Genomic DNA, 24,379 nt, shown 5'->3' with positions numbered 1-24,379 from the left:
ACATGCTACTCTTTTATGCCTTTGAAAAGAAAAGGAAAATATCAAGTAGTATAAATAAGCAAAATAAATTTGAAAACCCCTGAGTGTTTGATCATGTTGTGGAAAAACTTGTATGTAGATGTAGATTATTTCACTCATTTTAACTTTTAGTTGAGCAGAAGTATGTAAAATCCTGTCACCAATACCCCCTTGGTGTTTGTAACCTGACACCTTTTTTCTTCTTTTGGCAGGATTGTTTTGATTTGGGATCATAGGTTAAATTCTAAGCATATCAAAAGAATTATTTTGAAAAGCCTCGGGATATGCATTAAATTATTTACTTTCTTTTAGGATGAAATGGTCAAACAAGAATTGAGCATTGATTATCGGATTCATTCCCGCATGATCGGTCGTGGTGGACGTGGCATCAAAAAAATAATGGACGAGTATGGTGTTGAGGTACGTTTCCCTGGCGACGAAAATGATAAGAATCTCGTTATTATTATTGGACCCGAGAAGAACGTTTCTGATTGTGCTGATTATTTGCTGAACATGGCTGAAGAATTCGTAAGTACTTCCATTAATTTTACCATTTCTTTGCACATCGTGTCTGTATTCATTTTAGCTCTGTCCAAAAAAACATGAACTCCAGATAACTTGATACATTTTTTCTAAATCAGCAATTTATTTGTTGCATCAATCATTAAAATGCTCTCAGTTATCGGAACTGATTGATTTGTATTATATGGAGGTCAAAGACATTTTTGCTAAAAGCTTGCTAAAAAAAAAGACTTGTAGAACCTTTCTGTTTAAACTAAAAAGCAATAGGACGGATGTTTAGCAAGTGTTTTTGTTGTATCCTAAGCCATTTTAACTACATAGGCGTTTTCTAATCACCTTACGTTTCATTCCACATATATATAAACGAGCAATAATTGTATATTTATTTATTTATACTATTTCTCGAAAACGGCTCCATATTTTTTCGGGAAAATTGATATCCTGGGATATTCTCGCCTTAAAATATGATTTAGATAGGTCAGAAGTTTGAGAAAATTCGTTAAGAGCCTTTATTTTGGTTTTTGCAAATGACGTCACATACTAACAAAAAAGTTTCCTTGTATAATGTAATTTATTGCATTTTCTTATATGATGTCATCATAGCATAAATAAGATTGTTGAGTTTCCAACGCAATCAGTTATTTATATAATAAAATGTCTGTAGGAAGGCAAAAAAAAAAAACCGAAAATTTACAGCTACTATAAATGATGCTTCCATCATGGGTGATGATTTGCCTTATAAAATTTTAACCAACACCTAAACTATCAAACGTGATAAGATCGAGAGAACAGCCCGAAAAAATTAAATTCACTATGGGTGAAAATCGACAACCTGGACTCTCAATTGTGACAACACCAATACAGGCAGCTTAAGCAAAGGGCACTGCTAAATTGTCTGTAGTAATCAAAATCCACAATGAAGAAGCGAGTATCAAAACGTGTCAAAAATGAAAATGAAGAGCCAAGACATGGGTGGTTAGAAGATATGCGAAAACGACAATTATAGTGTGTCAAAAATGAAAATGAAGAGCAAAGACACGCGGTTAGAAGACATGTGACACCGAGCTTGTGAGCGAGTCAAACATCAAAATTAAGAGTAAAGACACACGAGGTTAAAAGAACAGTGGCGGCGTGTCAAAAATGAAAATGAGGAGAAAAGACACGGGCGGTTAGAAGTCATGCGAAAACAAGAATTAGAGCGTGTCAAAAACGAAAATGAAGAACAAAAACACGGGCGATTAGAAGACATGAGATACCGAAATATTCTGTCCTACAAAAACCATCTAGATAGGTCTGCAAGAACAAGGAAATCACGATAGGTCTGCGAGAACAAGGAAATCACGATAGGTCTGCGAGAACAAGGAAAAGCGGCAGTGAGAATTACAAGCAATCACGAGAAACTGTTTATCAGAGCGTGTCAAAAATGGAGTGAAAAACAAAAATCGTGCAGTTAGAAGACAAGCGACAGCAAAAATCAGACCGAGTCAAAAATTAAAGTGAAGAACAAAAGAAATATTACGATATAAGAACATCGCCATCAAAATCTTCGACGCCAACAAAATGTGGCACAAAACCCAGTACAAATCTACAAAGATGCTATAAACAACGCAACTCTTTATTACAAGTCATTGGGACCCTTCAACGTTCTATTTGCTCCCTGGGGAGCCCTTTATTTTCCCTACGATGAAGTAGCAAACAAATCTCTTGGAGGTTGTTACATAGAACAAGAATCAATATATACAAGCTTACCACTTGCCGAGTGCCAGGGCCCGTATCGAAATCGACTACATAGTTTTTTTTTTTCTGAACTGCCATATTGATATTTCTGGCCACTAAAAACGATCTAAAAAGGTCACAACTTTAAAGAAGAATTTGTGTTTTTCCCATAATGGTTGTAACGAACCTATGCTGACGCCAAGACATCAAGAAGAGGCTCACATTGTCTGCGGTTACAAGATAAGTGACGATGAGAATCAATATAGAAAAGCCTGTCGCATAGCAATGACAGGGCCTGGCCTGGAAATCGACAAATTGACATTTTTGGACATAAAGACGATCTAAATAGGTCACAAATTTAAGAAAGAATTCGTATTTTTCCCAGGGTGGCTCTATCGAACCTTTGATGACCTCATGACATCAAGAAAAGACTCGTTGTCTGTGGTTAGATGACATACGACAATGGGAATCCATAGATAGAAGCCTGTCACGTGCCGAGTGCCGTGGCCATATATATATATATATATATATATATATATATATATATATATATATATATATATATATATATATATATATATATATATATATATATATATATATATATATATATATATATATATAATATATTCATCTTATCTTCATTTCCATTTTATCTTTCATCTTCTCTTGTTGTTAAAGCTTTTTTTTAGTATGTTGCTTAGTTGCCGTCGTCTAGTATAAATGCACAGTACTGAACTTTTGAGCTGCCTTATGTAATAGAGGTACAGATTGTATCCCTGGACCTTCATCTGTGTAGTCTCAGGGGAACAGCTGCGTAGGTGTATTTCTTTGGTTGCAGTGAAGCATTCAGGTAATGTAGGTCATTGTGAAGTATGCGTCTTAGCGTGTTTTGAGGTCTCCCCTGGCTTTGACTTCTAACTGGTTGTCACTGGAAGATAGATTTTGGGATTTAGTTGTCCTGCTTCTGAAAGCTATTGTCAAGGCACCTCGATCTCAGGGCTCTGATGATATCGATAATTAACGATTTCGTTGTGAATTCTCGAACAATTTCAACGACGCTGCCGTTTGTCAGACTCAATATTACGCGGTTCGATACATTTTAATTTTCCAGATCTGTTTCAGTCTATTGAAGGTCTATTCTTGACATTGACTATTGTCGTCATGACTACCTTGGCTATCCAATTTTCTCCGTGATCCTGTTCAAATATTTGAGTTCTACGACGTGCTCAATTTCATTGTCATCACGTCTCATCTGGAGGGCGAAATCGGGCGTCGCTATAATCCTTTTCATCTCTGTGTTTATCATTAGCTTAATTTTTTATTCTTTAAAGGAATAAAAGAAAAAAGAATAAAATAATATAAGGATATAAACGGTTACCTTAAACGGGAATGATCTTATATAATATGAAGCAAAATCAAGATCGCACATTGACAATGAGAGAGAACCTGAAAGAAGAGAAAATTATGAATACGACTAAAAAAGGAAAGAAACCAGTGCGATCTCTTTCTGTTATAGATTTTTATTGTTTTCCTTCTTTTGATTTTTCCAAGATACTATATAGGAGATAATAGATATTTATTTCAAAAAACGTCTATCACAAGCCCCGAAGCGCCGAATTCGTGTTTCAGAGTCATAATACCAGAAAGTAAAAAATCATAAAAAAAGCACAAAAACCATAAAAAAAAAACTGGCAAACCAATGCCAAAAACAACAATGTCCGAATGGCAAAACCATTCGTTAGTCAACAACAACAAAAAATTAAGTGGCAAAATGTCAAAAACTGAAAAAGGTAAAAACAAAAAAAGATTAAAATAAAATTAGCGTTAAAAAGGTTTAAAAGATAATACAAAAAAGGGGGGAGGAAAAAAAATAAAAAATAACCGAACAAACGAAAAACTTTGGAATCACCAGTACCAAAGAGAGAAAAAAAAGAAGGAAAACTAGCGGTTTAAATATACTATGTGCATAGAAACCGGATAAAACGTTGTGAAAAATATAATCACAAAGAGAAGGCTATTTGAAAGGTGCTCATGCAGTGCAAAGGTTCCCAATGCAGTGCTCATTTTGACTTCGTAGCAAGAACTTTGAAAAAAGGGTAAAAAAAGAAAGTGAAAAAGAGTATTAAAGGAGTACAAAAAACGTTATGTGATTTTAAAACGTTTTGTTATTTCATTCTAACTCCTTTTTCTGACTGCTTTACAATGAAACACAGTGAAAGAACCATAATTAAATGAGGTAACTTAAATTGAATCTAATTTCTCTACCTCATTGTAAGGCAATATTCCGAACCCTGTAGTTGTATGGTGGATTGATCATTATTTGATAATACGGGGCCCAGGGTTTTATCCCAGCTTCTACAGGGCCTGATATTACATTGATGTTGTTCATTAGTGTTTCCAAAAAATGAAACAAAAAGAACAAGACATAATCCTATGTTCTATGTGTTGGAAAAATTCCCATTATAACCATGGTACTGCATTCAGCAGATGTGTTTTTTTTATACAGAAGATCAAATTTGGCAACAACAACAAAAAAATACGATTTAGTTCTTTTGCTCATGAATGAACCTGATTAACGTTGAGGTTTATAGTATGAAGGAAAATTGATATACATCTTTTACGCTTTGCACTTTTAAACTTTTACTCTCCTAGTTCAGGCTCTTGCAGTTTTGATGCTTTGTGCTTAACGGCTTTTCCTCTAAATAAAGTACAATTCGGACTTAAAAAGCAAAAGAAAAAAAACTTAACCCTTTCAGCCCTGAATAATTTTCCTGCACAGGAAAATTCTGATTTTCTAGTATAGGGCTCATTTCGACCTTAGAAAACTTCTGGCTGTGTTAGAAAACCGTCAAGGCACATATTCTTAGAAATCTCGATCCCTGTCAAATGACAGTAATGGGACTAGAAGGGTATATCATTAAAACAACTTCGTTTATACGAAAAATATAAAAAGGCACAAAACATAAGCACAAAGCCAAGTTTCAAACTCAGTGAACATGGTACATCTTGAAGCAATTCCTGTCTTTTTTCAGACACAGCACAACCTGACATTTCTCACAACAAATCCGTGAAACCCCTTTTTTCATTTTGGGCACTTCATAGCGGCACTGGGCTTCCTGACCTTCTAAATGCATAGGGAAGTGATTTCCTTGGTCATACCGGACGCTTTCGATCGTGTAAGCTGATCGCGCAGCAGGTGGGGACGGTGAAGGAGCCGGAGAATTCTTGGCATCTTGTTGATGGTGAGGACGACCAGCTCTTCGTTTAGAGATCTGCTTCTCATATTCACACTTCAGCAGTGCTTCTGCAATTTCGTTCCGGATTTTGAAAAGTGACACTTGTCTATTTTTTCGTTTTTGCTTTAATCAGATACAAGGTGACGAGATGATCCAGCTTGTCCATCCCTATAATGTTGCAGTTGTAGTGATTAATAACGCCAGGTATTCTCACACAAACTTTATACTCGTTCTTGTTAATTCATCTTTTCACGGCTCCACATGCACCTGCGTCATATCATTTTGACGCCATGTTTACTATGGTGTTGCCAAACCAGCGAACAAGGACGAGTCCCTTTTCAATATTGCTAATTTCGTCCCACGACCATCGTCCTTTCTTCCTAAGATCCTTCTCATCTGCAAGCTTTCCTTTGACTATCCTCCTTTTTCTGATAGTTCCTGCTGCCAAGAAGCCATCTGCTGTCAACTTTTCAAGCAGTAGTAACGTTGTAAAGTAGTTTTGGAAATACACCTTGTGATAGACATGCTTGTCAATTTTCTCCAGCAGACTAAGAGCAATGGCTCCTCCTAAACCTCCAGCTGTTTCTCTGTGCTCCTCCCCAATAGGGGTACTCTTTCCCTGATAAACTTCAAAGTCATACATGATACCGGAAGAACCCCAGACAACTAGTTTTTCAGCCCCCACGGTCTTGGCTTTGACTTAATGTATTGCTTCATCCTCGTCTGGCCTTTGAAGGGGATCATCTGCTCGTCTACACATAGGTTTTCCTCCCTTTCAAGATCCAAGCACCGCACTTTAACAAGGGATAACAAAGGCTTGACTTTCCATAACGCATCATTTTCGTTCCTGTCCTCTTCGGACGCAAAGTGGAGATGACTCCGTAATTTGTGATATCGATCTCTTGGAAGTGTTCTTGCGACTCTTGGAAGAAAGTACTTTTTGTTCCAGTAAAATCGTATCTGCGGAAAATTCAGGGATCCCATAAGGATTGAGATACCAACCATTTGGCGTATCTCTTGGGCCAGACTTTTGCCTCTGACTGCTATAGTTTTATCATGTTCCTTCTTATGGTACAAGTCCGTCTTTTCAGCCATAGTCTCAAAAACTCAAGCGGAATATACTTGTAGAAGTATTCGACAGGAGTAATCCCCTCAGTCTGAGAGTCCCAGTCTTGTCATTTGACGTACACTGACTTGTGAAAATTCTGACAGCCCACTAGATGTCGCTAGTCACTAAATAGAACTCTCATTGATTAGTTTCGGCTATCTAGTTTTAAATGATATTACAAAAGTAGACAAAATAAATGATATGCCTACTTGAATTTCTAACTAGAAATTACCCACCTCTAACAGACTTGTCCCACTTTTTTTCTAATTAAATTTTCGTCCAATGCAATGTTCCGAACAACACGTGTGATACATCAATAGATCGATGGATGTCTCAAGAATACAAAGAGCATGGTTTTAGTCACTAATTTTCACACTAGATAGCATCTGGTGAGCAAAAATTAGCCACCCGTCATTTGACGGGCTCCGGGGCGAAAGGGTTAAAAGCCCAAATAAGAGTAGAACTAACGTAAGCGCAATTTATTTTGTAATAAAAGATAAATAAAGAGTTGAAAAAGTAGAACAAAAATCAACTAGCCTACTTTTAGAAAAATACTTGTTCTGAGGCTTAGTGAGAAAGTTTTTGAACCTTAGGTTTCATAAGCCAGACTATCTATTAATAGTCTTTATTGTAGTACTGACCCTATATAGTTTTTTTTTTCTCTTAAACACATGATAGAACTTGAAATCAAGAAGTGTTTTTTTTAGTTAATTTGGTATCCAATAGTCCTGAATGTTTTGCATTTTTAAGATTGAAAAACAATTATTATTTATGAATATTTATGATGGGGGTTTTTGTACTGAATTGAGAAAGGTACTGGTATTGTTTCTAAAATCTAAACGTTCTGGGGAATAATTCTTCTTATCCTAAAAAAACAAAAACTCACAATTCTAACAAAGTACTTAATTATCACGCTAAGTACTTGTGTTGCTGGAAAGGAATATTATTTATCTGGATTTTAAATTTTCCAGCATTGCGTATGAAGACTTTTTAATAACAAAAATTAATTTTTGTAAAAAGGAAAAAAATTACATACAACTGGATGGTTGAAAAGGCTCAGTTATGTTTAGTTCTCGAACCGAAGAAAAGTTTAAACTTCGGTCCTTTGTGCTAACTTTGAAAAATGATTCAAAATAAAGTAAGTGATTTTTTCTAGTTGCAAGATTTTCTGGAAGATGAAAATTCACGCCAGTACGTGAGAGAATCCCCAAGAGAAAATAGGCACCAGCACCGTGGGGAAGGGCCAGGATTTATTGTTAGTGGGGCTCCATGGCAACATCCAGGAGGCAGATCCCAGTCAGCAGCATTTAACAATACGCTGGAAGATTTCCCGTCTATCGGTGAAATGAAAGCAACTAATGCACCAACTTGGGGTCCTCGACGTTGAATTTAAAGAGCATCACATATCGTAGTCAGTGAATGCCCTGCCTGTGTTTTCTTCTTTCTGTTTTCTGCGTTTATTTACTCTGTTATTTTTTCTCCTTTGTGGTGGAAAGTGTGCTCATTGCCTTATTAAATTTTAAACTTTGAGCTTTATTTATTTTCCTTATGTTATGTTTTGAGCTCTGAAAATAGTCTAAATGCCAAATTACCTTTTCTTTTTTATCAAATTTAATTTATATAAATTGATCATTTTGATGTATGCAAATTGAGTTTCTTTTATGAGTAAATTGTTCAATTTTGTTTTGTTTTAAACTACTTGTTGAGATGCCACTGAATCGAGTTATTTCCTGTAATTTTGGAATGCCTTACCAATTAGGAATTTTGTTTCTGTGAAGAATAAGCTGCGATTTGCTTGGGTTTAATATTTCGGTGTTGTTTTGGTAGACTTCGAGACGGGTTTCAATAAAAAAAAAAATCCATTTCTGTTTATATTTATACACACGAATTTAGGATATTAGTATAACGTGTTACGAAACGTTACGGGCGAATTTAAGTGGCATGCATTGTGTTTATGTAATTCATGTTAATAGATCCATCTCTCTCGTTCAGTGCACCCTTTAGAAGGTAATCTGACTATTATGTTTTTATTTTAGGCTTTTATGTTATAGCTCTTGGAATACTGTCTTTTTAAAGCGCACTAAAAGAGTATTCCCTATACTAGAGCACATAAGCAAATAAGAAAACATGTAGCTTCTAAGTTTTTTTTTACTTCGACAAAAAACATTTGAGCATCTTGGGCCAATGGAAATTGGATAACTGGTTCTAAGTCGTCAACACATGTGGGAAGCCCAAGATATAAGTACCAATGAACCCTAGATGCAATGGCGAATGTAAGAAACCTATAGGCTCACCTGTTTATCACAATGACGTGGAATAAGGATCGACACTGTTTGTTTTTCAGAAAAATTGATGATAAAAAAAATAACAGAAACAGGTCCGTCAAAAAAAGATGACCGGTTTCTACTTTCTGTTCTGTTTTTAGAAAAAACAGAAGACAGCTGTTTTTACAGAAATAAACGGCTGTTTTTTTTTCGTTTATCTTCCTCTTTTTATGATGTTGCACCCTGTCATCTATTCTGGGCGAGTTATACGCTGTAATTCCCAAGCTTGTATAAAGAAACCACCTTGAAACCATCCCAAATCCACTAATCTATCTTATTTTTAATCAACTACATGCACATACAATACGACCCAACTGCACAGGGAATTCTAAAACCTATTAGAGGACCTGGGCATGGTACGATTTCGTTCTTGCCACCTCAAGATGTTGAACAACAGAGTATAATGTAAAAGGAACAAACTTTTCTTTCAAATACAAAAGCACAACAGCTTTGAATAAAATCGAAAACAAACTGAAGTTCAAACTTGGAACTTGTCACGAAAGATCCAATAACTCCGCCTTTGGATATAACATGACCCCTCCCCAAATCCCCAGGGGAAAGGTTTTTAAGTTATAAAAACTGCCAATTGTTTACGCATAGTATTTGTTATTGGGATGCATACATTTTAGGTTGGGAAGGCGAATTTTCTACTGAAAGTAGAAATAATTATAGAAAATAGATAAACCTCCAGAAAAGACTAATTAATTCAAATAAATTTATAAACTAAATACCGTATAAAGCCTAATTTTTGAGAATCTTTATACCTCTGGTAGGAATTTATTGTATAAATTATAAAAATTTCCATTTTCGGTTTAATGTAGCTCAACTTTATTCTTTGAAAATCTTATTTTATTGAAAAATTTATTCAAAATAATATAAACGAAAACAACTACTAACATGATTTTCTATTTTAGTTTGAGCAATATCATTTTGATAGATGGCATTTTCCAATTTTATATACTTATCTGGCTTAGCATGCAATTTCAGAAGTTTTCCTTCAGCGTCTAATATGTTTCTAATTCTTTCTTATAGTCTACAAAATGAAGACTATATAGGATTAAAATGTTTCATAAGCCTTTTAATAATTGGTCGGAATGAGATTAACCAACTGTTCCATAAACTAGATTAACTAGTTTTACCACAATCACTTGGTACTTCTCCTTTTTCGAAAGAACACATAGAAATAGATTGACGAATGAAAAGAATTAACGTAGGATTATAAAAGTACTAACCACTGGAAAAGACCATCTCATTCAAATGCAGCTAAAATCCAATACGATTTGAAGCATCATTTCTGAAAATCTTTAGACCTCAGGCAGGACTTGGTCCCTTTTATCAAACCATTCAAAATTTTGATACAACCCAAGATACTTGGGCATGTAGGAGTCTTGTTATTGATGCTAATAGTAAAGATCAATATGTAGTTGTGCCTTGTCTTAATTTTTTCAATTTCAATTCAATTCTCAATTTATTGAAATAAAAAAAATGAAACCTAACACCAATAATAATAAGGATCCTGGAAGCGAACTTATTGAGGACCATAACAACAAAAAATTGAAAATGAACAAAAGAGAAAACACGGCTAAATTAAAGCGAATTGATTAACGATTTAGAGATTTATAATATCAAAGTTTAGTAACATTGTTATACAGCGTGCGAAAACTTGTGGATAGCTCGATACAGGAGGGTATTATATTCCATTGAAGTATAGATTTATAAATGGGGGATCGCTGGGCGAAGCTAGAGACACACTTGGGGACAATAAAGGAACGGTTGGATGAACGGAGACAGAGGCCTTCAGAATTATTGCAATTAAAATAAGATAATAATTGGGGAGGAAGGTTTTTATGGTAAGCGGAGTATGCAAGGGATAAATTTAATTTTTTAATGATTTGTTCAAAAGGGATAATGCCAAAATCGGAGAACATGTCCTGGGTGGGATATAGTCCGGGCAGCCGAAAAACTGCTTTGATGGCACGGTTTTGGGCAGATTTTAATTTTTTGGTAACTGAAGGATAAGTGTTGCCCCAAACAGATCCGCACTATGAGATATATGGCTAAATAAAAGAGTAATAAAGGGTGACAAGGATATCAGGGGGAAGAAAATTATTCACACGATTAATCATACTTACCTGTAGGGAGGAGTCTATGTGGACACCAAAAAACTTGACAACTTCGATCTGCAGGAGGAATTTGGTGGAATATTTTTGGCCAAGTGCTTGTTGAGCTTCATTTTTTTTTGTAAGGGGTACGAAATAATACAACCTGATTTCTCTTGTTGTTATTTGCCATGCAGTTAACGAGATACCACTCCTGTATTCTATTCAGAAGGATTTGAGTAGAGGTGACGACAGATGGTAAATTAGGGCCCGTGATGAAATAGTTGCTATCGTCAGCAAAAAGTTCTGGGTGCACTGATGGACCAAGAACAAATCATTAATATAAAGGAGAAGAAGTATTGGACCAAGAACAGAGCCCTGCGGGACGCCCCTCCGGAAAGGTAGGGGATTCGAGGTCATGCCGTCCAGACTCACACTCTGTACTCTACCAGAGAGAAGAGCCGAACCATGAGAAAGGAATTCCACAAATACCTATTTTCTTGAGTTTACTTAATAAAACACTGTGATCAACCATGTCAAAGGCCTTAGAAAAATCCAGAAATAAGCCAGTTACAGCATTTTTAAGGTCAAGTTGGGAACGGATAAACTGTGTGGCTTCGATTAGTGCATGAGCAGTTGAAAATTTGGAACGGAAGCCATATTGATGAGAAGAAATGAACGAATCTGAAGGAGTAATCCCAAATGAAAGGCAAGAAAGACGTCGGAAGATAATTCTCTCGAGCACTTCGGATACAACTGGGAGAAGTGAGATTGGACGATAATTACGTATCTCAGACGGATCGCCTTTTTTATGAATCGGGATAACAATTGCTTATTTAAATATTTCTGGGAAGACTCCATTGATCATAGACAGGTTTGCTATATGCACAATGGGTTCACAAACACAGGAAGATGCAGTTCTAAGAAGCTTATTACTTATCCCAAGGAAGTCAGGTGTACTACTATTAGAGAGAGATTCGATAACTTGAAGCACCTCATTACTATCAGTTGGAGAGAAAAACATGGGACTGGGATTCTTGCTAGAGTCTATTGACTCGGAGGGGGAACAGGAGTTAGCATTTCCAATACTGATGAAATAATTATTAAAAGGATCCGGGACTGAAATTGGGTCGATTAATCTGCTACTGAAGTCCTCAAGGTTAATAGTCCTAGATCTTGAATTCCTTTTTTTTTTTAAATAATTTTATTTATTGTTTACCAAATTTTTTGCAAGTTCCCTTGGCAGTGAGTGATTTTTGAATAATAATAATTTTTTTTGCTTCACGGATGAGTTTGGTATGTAAGTTTTTGTATTTTTTATAATTAGTTAGATCAATAACGCTACTAGTTTTGCAAGCTAACTTATATAGGTCATTTTTACAGTATGAAGAGATTATCAGGCTATTGGACATCCAGGGGTGTATATAGGTAGTTTTTCGGTTTGATTTACAGACTGGAAAGGTTGAACTGATAAGATCACTCATTCCCTGTGTAAAACCATTTGTGGCTGAATTAACATCCTGACAATCCAAAACCTTGGACCCGTCAAAGGATTTCAAACGATCCGTGAACCGGTTCATATTCACAATATTATATATTCTATTAGACGTAGGGGTATTAGTTCTAGGGTGTTTAGTAGTTGGTTGGAAGGGTAGGGAGATATAGGGCTGACAGGTCAGAGAATATTATTTTGGAGGACAGGTGGTTTCCCAGGGAAGTGGATATAAAAACGTTATCAATTACAGTAGCGGTAGACCTCATAGGATCAACTCTAGTAGGAAAAAGGATTGTTGGAAGAAGGCCACTTGAGGTAAATGTTTCAAAGAAGGTATCACAATCATTATTATTGCTAACATTTAGTAAATTGCAATTGAAGTCCCCAGAAACTATTGCCTTCTTTTGTGGTAAATTAATAAAACTAGAAAAGTCATCAAAAAGATTACAAAAGAAGGGTGTCGGAAATGAGGGTGGTTTATAAAACAATGAAAAAATAAAAGAATTGTCGTCAACACTTATATCAACAATTATTGAATAAATGCATCTATTATTTACAGGTTGCGAGAATAAAGATTCTCAGTGTAATAGCCTGGTGAATTTTAGACTTGACCGGATGTAAAGAGAAATGCCACCAGAGGACTTGGTTAATTTTCTTTCAATATGAATAGCTTGAAAGCCAGGGAGGGAAAATCCATTAGTATCATCAATTTCTGAAAGCCACGTCTCCGTTATTCCAATTACGTCGAAAGGGCAGTAACCGTTAATTAAAATTAAATCTTTAAAATTAGTCCACTTATCTCTTATGCTTCTGATGTTAAAGCAGATTATATTAAGTTTGGTCTCTTCCATTAGCTTAGGTTTTACATTTTTCACAAAATCAGAAGTGTCGACATATTCACAGTTAAAATGGCTTAAGGGGCTATCAGGGCTAGCTAAGGGGTTGTTGCGCAAATTATTTTGGTCATCGTAATAGTTAAAAACAACATTATTGCACAGTGATAATTTCGTGAGAAACGTAAAATCTTGCATAGTATACATTTAAATATCCATTGTGGTCAAAGTTTTATCATTTGTTTGATTTGAATATTGAAATTCTTCTTCAGCCGACGAATTATCATTGGTGGTAATTTTGGACTGGGATGGAAAGCTTGCCGTTTTTTTCTTAGATTTCTTGCCTTTGACTAGGGCAATGGCACCGATTTGATTTTCAGTTAAGTCAACAGGCTTAACTAGCTTCGATGTGGAATCTATGTCCTTTTTGATGCAAGATAGTTGAGCTATAGCTGTTCGCAAGATGTCATCACCTAGGAGTTTGGTGATAGCTTTCTTCTTGAGAATATTTTTGGTTTCCTCAGGTTCATTACTAACCTCAATTAAGTGACTGACTGTGAGATAAGTTGCAAGTCTGTGCCATTCTTGGCACCTGTCGGCGGACTCTGGGGGGCGGTCCGCTGTTGCCCTACCTTTCGGTCCCGCCTGGCGCCCCGGATGACGGAAGTGGAAAAGAACAGTGATGGACCCCGTGAGGAATGCGTATGTATGTGCATTTACTAAAGCAACGTGAGATTGGCATCTACTGGTTCTTGGTTATGTAGTGTTCCAATAATGTCTTGAAGACAAAACTAGTTCGGGTAAGCTAAGTTTATCCGATGTTCTAAGGATTACGACTCGATTTTGGTGAGCCGGGAAAGATTGTGTTTAGAGGGAGGTGTGTCCCTTACGGTTACAATTTCTGCAGAAAGGGTCTGACTCAGGGCATTCACTAATTACGTGGCCTGTTTTCCCACACTTATGGCAAGACGGATAGGACTGTTTGCAGTGCTTTTTGCTCTGGCCGTGGGCCAGACAAATAGAGCATTGTAGGGGCTTAGGCTTATAAATCTTATTAAAAAGGGACATACCGTGCAAGAATATTTCTCTGTTTAACTCAACTTTGCAGGAAATGAGGATTGAACGGCTTGGGTGAAGGACTCCTTCTTTGTTTAAACTTAGCCTTATTGCAGTTGAAGGATTTATGAGAAGGCCTGAAGAATCTATTAGTTTAGTTTTGTATTTCCTCCACTTTTACACTGGCATCAACACCATAAAGCACTGTGTGAAACTTTTCCACATTTTTTTTGTGGCTAAAATTTTCGAGCCATCAAGAATTATTTCTTTGGATTTTGACAGGACATGGCCAGCCGCCTGAGAAGACGTAAAGTAAAATATCAATATACTCGTCCTGCTTGAAAACAAGTTCAAAATTTACCTTGGCGATCAGAAAAACAGCTTTTCTAATTTGCATTATTCGATCTTTTGAAAAGGGTTGTCCATTGATTTTCTTGATTGAGACAGTATAATAATTGGGGTAATCTGTACTACTAGTTTCTGGGACACTTGAAGGGAGGGGTTGCACTATCACTGGCGAACGAGTTTCATCCTTTTTCCTCTTTTTGCCAGGCGTCTCACCTCTTTCATTAGAGTTAGTTGTGACTAATGCCTGAATTCCTGACAAGTGGCTAACTGTTTTCGACCGCGTAGTTAGGGGGGTTCTAGAAAGAGTTTTAGAAGTAGGTAGGAAGGGCGATTGGCCAAGGGTTTCAGTGGGAGTATCCTCCTCGGGTGGTAGCCTTGGGGGCTGCTTTTTTCCCGACATTTATTCTGACGAGACACTACAGATTCACGAGCTGTTAATCAGTCTTAATTCAAGGTTACTTGACCAAAAGTAAATATTCAGTTATGGAACTAGATTATTCACTATGATAAATAGTAACTCACTTTGTGTGAAGTGAACAATCCCTCACAATTAAATCCACAAGTTAATTGCGCAATCTAACACAGTACAGTACAAAGATAATCCGATTAGGTTCATAAGTTAGTTCCGTTTAGTTCAGATACTAAACTCATACTGAATTTAAAGCTTAAATTTCAGAAACTTAACTACCTTCCGGGAAGCTATTTTGCCGGTGGATTCTAGGATTAGAATTTAAGAGAATCTACCCAGGAACAAACTTGGATGTGAAGGAAAGTTTTTTTTTTGAGAAAAATTAGTGACATTTCTTAAAGGACTAAAATATGACCAACCCCAAGGACTGATAGAGTGGTAACCGAGTTTCTTAAATGTGATGGTTACGAGGTAAGATGCTGAAGATTATGTACATGATTTTTGAAAAAAGTGGAAATATCAAGTGATTTTAGGAAGGTCCTAATTAATCCCTTTATAAGATTGAATGTGGTAATTACAGGCCTTGGTAATACAAGGCCTGGTAATACAGGCCTTGGACTGATTTCTGTATAAAGCAAACTAATTAGATTGATGAAAGTTTTTAGACTTAGAGATGCTGTAGACAAAAGTTTTAAGAGAAGAACAGTGCGGTTTCAGGAAAGGTAGGGGATGTGTTGACCAAAATTCATTATTTCATCATTCAAGACGGCATTATCTATTCGTTAATCTACTTGATTCTTTTTTTTTCTAAAGGAAAAGTATCTAGTGACTGTGTGAAAAGTAATCAGACTTTATTGTAGAGGAGGTGGTATACCTCAATTAGTTTTTTAAAGGCTTCTAAATCAGCGGAAGCATTAGTCCTTGCATTGTAGTCTGAAGCGAACATTTTTCTTAATTATTCTAATCTTAGATCTGCAAGATTAACTTTGCTTGATATACATTGGATTCTTCCGCCCTTACATTCCAGGGGCGTAATTTGGTATGGGACAGGGGCAACTGCCCCCTCCAGACCCAAGTTTGCCCCCCAGCTGAAAATTATTTTCTGCAAAAATCTTGCCAAAACTAAGATAAGTCTGCATAATTCAAGTATCCAGAGGAACAGGTCAGTTTCCTTTAGTATATCGTTGACCTTACGGTAATATATGGATCACTTTTTTCAGTTTTCAGTCATTTTCACTTGATCGGGAAAATTGGCTCCAAATTTTCCCCCACCCCCAGGATTTTGACGAAATTATGCCACTGTTGAATTCCCATAAAAAGTGTGAATTTAGTTGTGAGCAAAGGAGATATAAAGTGGTAACTGAAATACACCATTGCGTTTAGAAGCACATTTTTAGGGTGGTATTTCGATGAGCAGATAGATTATATTTGAGCAACTAGATAGATTATACTTGAGCAACTAAACCGAAAAACAATATTTAAGCCGCGGAATAACAAAACAATACTCCCAGAGAATGGGAAGACTAGCTCAGGCGAAAACAAGTTTGAGCTAGCTAAATGAGATGAAAAGCATGTTAAGCCTAATATTTCGTTAAAAAACTAGCATATAAATTTGGTATTTTTCATATATACCAAAATGAAACAGTTACAACCAATAAAACTTCAACAACTAGGTCTAGACAGTTTGACTTCCTTTGGCCAAACTTGCTCACTTACATAAGACGAGATGCAGATTGATCAGCCCAACTCGGCATAAAGAAGCTGTTGAACCAAGCTTTGCTTTTCCTGCTTTGAATCCCCTTAAAGGCTTCACCTTATTAATCGTTCGTGAAGGAAAAGGCGCTGGGTAAAGATATTGATTTACATCCCATTCCAGTCTAAAGATCTGATAGGCTCTTAAACTTCCGTTGCTCTTTCTTTTTCCTAGATCAGTTTACTCTAATGTTTGTAAGTAGTGTTAGTGAGAAAAACAGAGACCTAAAGGGTTAATAAATTTAAAAAGTTACTGAAATTTATTAATTTATCCGTGAAGCTGTTTTACATGGATTTATTTTCTTGTCCCATTCTGAATTTATTGTTTAGTTTTCCTGCCTATAAAACTGATGATCAAGATACATGTGGTGTTGGCATTTTTTACTAAGCTGGTGCAGCTTGTGCATGCCTGTTTAAAAAAAACGTGTTAATTTTTTTCAATGGAAAATTTAGTTGACGAGTCACCTTTTTAAGCTTTTTTCAAAAGTGTACTCAAATTAAGGTCGATTGAGAACTAGCGGTGAAAGTTACATTAGAGGTTTTCAGCAAGCAAGTTCTTAAATATGCGATTCATATTTGTAAAGATGTGTATAAGACAGGTGCAGGTTTGAAGCGCACGGGCAAGACGGTGTTGGCAGATTTATGGGTGATATTTTTGAAATTTTAACGGAAAGAGCAGCTAAGAAACTCCAACGAACACCTCTTTTCGTGTTTTTGATCCTTCGGATGTGCCGACGCTACCAGACAAACACAAAATTTTTATAGCTTTAAGATTAAATAGATGTGTTACCATAACAGCCAATAATACAAGGCTGATTGTTTAGCAAACTTGCGCTTTTGCCCAAAAGTTTAAATTTAGAAAAATTCTACCCTATATTAGAGTACAGGGTTGCCACCCTGACCTGGAAGAATTTACTAAACCGGAGAGGAAAAATTTACTAGGATCGCATGTGTTTTTATTAAATGCTCCAAAACTTTTTTTGCGCGTGCGGCTACGCCGCACGCTCACCATCAAGCATCGATTTTTACTATAGGAGGATAATCAATACGATTTTCACAATCTTTCTTCTTTTTTTCTTTCTTTCTTTTTATATATTATTTTACATTTCCACTTACTTTTAATTTCTCTCAACAGGCTCCTTTCTCCTCAATAAAATTTTTCAAACTGAGGAGATTCACCTAATCACCTTGGGTGGTTGGCTTTTGTTTTGATTCCAATAGATTCCCAATCATCACAAATCCAAGTGTCATTATAGCTTCATTTTTAGTTGATAAGATTTGATACACAGAAAGCTGATTTTGTCGACCTTTAGACGCCGGAAGGTGAAGTGTATGTTTATGAAAATAGGTGACTGCTTGTCTGTCTCTGAGACAGACAAGCAAAATTGCAAATTGTAAAACAGACAAGCAAAAATTGTAAATTGTCAAATGTTTACGATTATTTTTTCCCCTGAACTCATGGAAAATAAAAAAAGTTTTGTTTACTGTAAATCATGACTTTTTACTAGATTTCACGAAATTTACTAGATCTAGTAAAATCCTAGTGACGGTGGCAATCCTGTTAGAGTATCTCGTTTTGTAATCTGATAGCTACAATTCAATCCCAGAGAGTTACGGTCCGAGAAGCAATAATTATGAGAATTGGCACTGTTGTTTGACTTTAAAATAATGCACATTTTTTGCTTGTTATGTATCTCTTCTTTGTTATACAATGTATTTTTAAAAAATTTTGTACTTCAATTTGTTTCTTTTCACACTGTTTCACTATCCCTCGGTTGTTTCCAATCAACAGTACAATTTATTTTCAAAGGCAGCAGACACCTTTAAAAGAAAAAGACTTATTGACTCCCACCCTGAAAGAAGATTTGCAATTCCGTAGAAGCAGCAGATGCAGGGCAAACAAGAAAGATAGGAAGCATCATGTCACCCATAAAACTTTTAGAAAAAAACATATTAAAGAGTCAGACCCCCACCCCCGAAGAAAAAAGTACTTATCATCCAACAATTTTTATTCAGACTTTTTTTTTCTATACTTTACAACAATCTCTCGCGCATTCTGAAGCCATCATTCGTTGACAAGCCACAATTATCACCGACAGTGGTGGGTTAGACAAATTTATGAGCATTTCGCAAAAATTATAACCAAAGCTTTCAGAGCGAAGAGTAGATTTTTCGTGCTGGGAAACTTCTTCAATCAAAACTATCGTCAACATAAACGTACTGTTTATACTCATACTATCTCATTTAAAGCATCAGTTGGGATAAAAAGATGCATTTTTTCGCAAAAACAAAATTATAGAAATACCAACGAGCATACATACAATCTTCTAAGTTATCAAACTTAAAACAAACTAACTACATTGAGTTAAGAGATCAAGCACAAAAAGAAGCAAAAAAGGTCATTAATGTGAATTGTGCTAATTCCATTTAACTCCCCCAAATAGTTAGTGTCGTCGGCTCTTTAATGAAGACAAGAGATATTTTTAAGCTGAGAGCATCGCTTTCGCAATATATTGCTATAAATATTTGAAGGAATGGATTATATTAGCTAGTTTATATTTATTATTCTTCCATTTCAATGGTATAAATCAATGAGCACAGAGAAGCAGTACTTCCTGGGATTCGTCAACAAGCAAGATGGTCTATCCAACTTTCAACCCTAAGGGAAGCAAGTAGCTTGCAAGAATACAAAAAAAAAAATTTATTTATCATTTCAACATTGTGAAATACAACAAGAATTAGATGTTGACTGAGGAAGCAGTTCCTTGGCAGAGGAGCAGAGGCCACGCAAGTGAAGAGCTTGAATGAACAGTAAATTCGTTAAGTGAGGGAGAAACAAAAATAAAAATTTATTTCAAAATGTTAAGGGTTCTTCTTCTTGTAAAATATAAAAGGGGAGAGAAAGATGAACATATAAAAAACAATTTTACTGAGAATTTAATAAATTTAAGGTTTAGAACCCTTGATTTTTATTTAAATTTTACGACTACAAGAAGCCTGTTCTGTTGCAACGACTTTGTGCGTGAAATTGAACGCTATCACACAAAAAGACGGCAACAGCATCCAGGCCACAGGATTTGTTCGAATTACTGCTCAGCTCTGTCATCAACAAAATTTAACCTAGAAAAGAAAAAGGACATCAATCGATTGGAGATAAAAGTCATGTAAAGAAGTAATAAAACAAGAACAACAATAAAAGCTAGAACCGACCCAAGATGAAGAGGACCAAATTAATGTTAATTTAGGCATTAAATGCCTAAATGATTGAATTTTTCTCTCGAACATAAAGAATTATTACAAAAAAGAAGAAGAAACAACCTTGTAGGAACACAAAAGGACATTTAAATAATAATTATGGCAAGGAGTTTTAAAAGTAAATAAGTTTAAAAATTAGGCTTTATTAAATGTTACACAAATAAACAGTAACCAGCCAGAGAAAATTTGCCCGGTTTTCAAGAAGGGGGACACCCCCTTCCCCAGAACATAAAGTGATCCTATTAAAAATCAGCATATCACATCACCATCACTGCATATGTGACCGAAATATCTGGTAATTTTTGTGAGTTTCTATCACTCTATTAAAAGGATTTGACCCCTATTTAAACTTTTATTTATCGACAAAGATAATTAACGAACATCTTAGTTAAGTAAATCTGCACTACGTAACTGTATAGATCAGAAGTCCCAAAGAGGCCTGCATTGTAAAATCTTTAGGTGGATGATTTGAGAAAATACAATCTTAACCCTCCCCCTTCTCTCTGAAACTTAACAATCTTGTTGTAACACTTTTAGGTAAAACAAAGTATTATCATACCCTCTCAACCAAAATTACCATTCAAATAATTAAAATTTATCTCCAAAATGTAAGATAATGAATCACTATTTAAATGTCAAGCATTCAAATAGTAGTATGCTCACTTTATAAAAAAAATCAACTAATTATCATACACGAGGTGTGGCTATAAATAACTGGACTAATGCTTCCAAATAAGATAGATAAATTTGTCAAAATAGAACTATCACAAGATATGTAGCCTGAAGCCTTCTTTTTCGAAGATTTGAATTTGCACAAAATAAAACAAAAAGAAACAAACATCAAGATGATAAATGTATACAGATGGTTTTAATAATGATATTTGAAAGAAAGCAATAAAATTAATTATGCATTCACAGAAAATCAACAATAATATTTAAAAAGAGCCTAAAATAAGAAAACTAATAGTGCTACTTTTATTGTATCAGCGTGTTTTCTGCAGAAATGGTTAATCCATGAACATCAAACTCGGTAAGTTTTTCGGATACATAATTTATTTGAAACCTAAAAATAAATTTACTATTTGACTCACCATAAAACACTTTTGAAACACAATTATTACTACCACATTTACTAAGCAATTGAATCACAGCCCCTCCTTCCAAACACTTTGTTGCAGACCTATGTACATAAATAAATTAATGCAATATAAATCAATAAATTGTATTTATATGCCTCGATCTCTTTTTTTATATGCCCTTCTCAGGAAAGATATTTAACTAGCCAAGATGTAGGAACAGAGTCCCAACACCTTGAAATATAGCTTAATTTAGCATATGTTTCCGCATTTGTCAGCATGTTGGACGATTTTGATGGCATATTCATTATATACCCCTTCCAAACTCAAAACTATAGTCGCACCCCAACCACCGCCTGCTTAGCTTCATCCAAACCAAAACACCTAGTTTTGGACTTTCTTTCTTCACCAGCCCTGTGGTGAGCCAACCAAGGTCGAATCCACATAAGCGAATTTTAAAGAGGAATATGCTACTTCTTATTTGGGTTTTTTGCTCTGGATTTTTCAATTTGTTGGCGTTTGGGGTAACGTTATAAAGTTAAATATAGAGGAAGTATTTGGGCCATACGGCCGTCCAAAGTCATGTAGTCATGTAGTAGTATTAAATGTGTCCTTGATCATATACAGATGTGCCCTCGTTTTAGATGCTTATATGAAAATCGTAGACTAGCGCATTTTAACCGTACGGACCCAAGCTCCTCAAAAAATGCCCACCTTCGACGACGCAAACAGCAGAAAATTCAAAACAAACCCTCCTGAGGTCTAGAAAAGAGGGGACACTCTTGGGTTCAAACGCAGGTCCACCTTCCTGAGGAATCCAGCAACCCTTTTCAGTACACCACCTCTCCTATGACACATCTCAGGAGCCTCTTAGACCTCCTCCCTCCTCCCCACCTATCCATTTTCATCAACAGCCAATCAACAACCAGCCCTGTCCTTATTCTATCCCCCCTCCCCTTTACCCCTTTCCCTGCAGAAGGAAGAAATTGTTGGTGACTTCAGTTTGAATAATCTTGATGCTGCCCCAGTTACGAGAGGGGGCAAGATACTCTAAAATAAACCTTTTCCCCGGGAGTTTCACGACGAACGTTGCGTATTTCCTTCTTTCCTTTACAATAACGTCAAAAATTCAAATCTAGAGAAATTTACTAAACTTCAGACCACGGCTCAAATACTTGGCTCTTCCGTTATCTGTGTTTTCGAGGTCCACCGGCACGAACTCGATTTATTGAGAGTTTTTAACTTTTCTTCTTTTATGGAACTTCGGCTTGATGACCATCATCTTGGGAAAAAAGGAGGAGGAATTATGACACTCTTGCGCGAATATTTTAAACCTCAGCTTTTAAATATACATTTTCTTGAATACAATTATTAATTTTTTTGGGTCAGCGCCAAACCTACGCGACTCCATAGTCCACTCTCGGCCATAGAATTATCCGTTTTCTAATATTCACCTGCTGAGCCAGCTGCAGCAAGAATAGCTTTTTGGGAGAAGCTTCAGGAATCAACAGATTACCTCCAGAGAACTCACCTATATTTTGGAGTAGTAATGTTAGTAGATGCTAACAAGCTCGAAAGCAAATTGTTGGCCAGGTCACTTAACCTTAAAACCCTAGTCGATTTCCCAACAACTGAGGGAGATACTTCTCTGGGTGTGATCCTGACAAATCTTTCGGAATATTACCTGAATCGAAGTAAACTAGCACCGCTTGGTGGAAGTTATTGTTATATGTTACAGTGGAACCCCTTGGAAAAAGTAAAAATTAAATATTCAGTAACCGAAGTTACTTCAAGGCCGATCATTGGCCATGGTCTGCTGCAATTCGGTGACTGGATAACGGGAGAAAACTGGGTCGCGGTCTCTTCAGCTAAAGACTTGGATTCCCAAGTAGAAGAATTCCATAATAAGTTAAATTCAAAATTTCTCGAGTGCTTTCCCGAACGTAAGACTAAATTCTGTTCTAGTGATAAACAATACGTAAATTCAAAAATAAAGCAACTGATAAAATATAAATTGCACCTAACACGAAAAGGTCAAGTGAACCAAGCAAAACAGTTGGCAAACCAAATAAAATGGAAAATCAAAAAGGCACAAGCAAATTACTATGAAAATGAAGTTGACCATCTTTTGGAGTCCAAGCCGTCGCAGTTTTTCAGTAAAGTAAAAAGTCTGACTGGCAAAAGTTCTCAACCAGTTGACTTCATGAAGGATGAGCCTCTAGAGAAAACCTCGAATGATTTAAATGCCCATTTTGCTTCAATTGTGCAGTCTTATCCCCCTCTTCCACCCGAGGATCCTCCAGTAAGTTTAACTACTCCTTCAGATGATAATTCAATTGCTGATATTTCATCGGAATTAATAATCAGTAAATCTCTTTATTATAAACAATTTCTACTGCCCCTTTTGACATATCAGTTGCACTCTTTATAGCTTTGGTCAGAAACTATCATTTCCCGTTCAAATAATTCTCAATAATATAACAACTAAATAATATTCTGAAAATACACGGAGTAAAGGATATATTAACCCCTTTCTAAAGAAAGGAGCAGTTAATGATTTCACTGATGTCTGGCCGATCACAGTTACGTCACTCTTAAGCAGAATATACGAAAGTTTTGTTGCCACATGGCTGAAAAAATATCTTTTGAAAGTAACTGATCGAAAGCAATTTGGTAAAATCCCTAAGTGTTCGACAGTTCATTACCTCGTTAATTTAATTGATTTTATTTTAAAACACCCGGATGAACCTGGAAAATGGATAAGTTTAATTGCAATTGATTTCAGAAAAGCATTTGACCTTGTTGATCACAAAATCCTTTTAGAAAAAATGGTGGAAAAAAATATACCCAGCTTTATTATTTAAATCACTAAGAGCTTCTTAACAAATAGAGAGCAAATTGTGAAGCATAAAGACCAATTTCCCACTTCTCAGCCAGTTTTTTGTGGAATTCTACAAGGAACTGTGATCGAGCCGCTGGGCTTCCTCCTCATGATAAATGAAATTGCTGCTGAGCTGGGGGACAGATGGAAATACGTTGACGACTTGTCCTTAACGGAAACCGTATCTAAGGATTCGAAGAGCAATGCTGCTGGTATCATCGACCAAGTTACCTCAGAGGCGGCTGAAC

General features: G+C 36.0%; 1 protein-coding gene and 1 long non-coding RNA gene across 2 annotated transcripts in view; one reads left to right on the top strand and one right to left on the bottom strand.

Annotated features, from left to right (window-relative positions):
• Positions 1-8,465, top strand: part of Dp1 (satellite-binding protein 1 Dp1) — an 80,231-nt gene extending 71,766 nt beyond the window's left edge. Inside the window, 3 exon segments of the mRNA XM_089090650.1 lie at positions 331-546; positions 7,760-7,985; positions 7,988-8,465. Coding sequence (XP_088946776.1) covers positions 331-546; positions 7,760-7,985; positions 7,988-8,022 — 477 coding nt within the window. The 3' untranslated portion in view covers positions 8,023-8,465.
• Positions 8,466-19,631: 11,166 nt separating this feature from the next.
• The window catches only part of LOC148951131 (uncharacterized), a 38,159-nt gene continuing 33,411 nt past the window's right edge, over positions 19,632-24,379 (bottom strand). The window contains exon 3 of the long non-coding RNA XR_016141894.1: positions 19,632-20,039. This is a non-coding gene — a long non-coding RNA (uncharacterized LOC148951131). The remainder of the gene's footprint in view (positions 20,040-24,379) is intronic.

Source organism: Artemia sp. Qi Xiang Cuo, chromosome 6 (genome assembly GCF_049724085.1).
Source record: "Artemia sp. Qi Xiang Cuo chromosome 6, ASM4972408v1, whole genome shotgun sequence".
Lineage (NCBI taxonomy): Eukaryota > Metazoa > Arthropoda > Branchiopoda > Anostraca > Artemiidae > Artemia > Artemia sp. Qi Xiang Cuo.
Note: the sequence above shows the minus strand (reverse complement) of the source record. Positions and strands in the feature narration are given on the sequence as shown.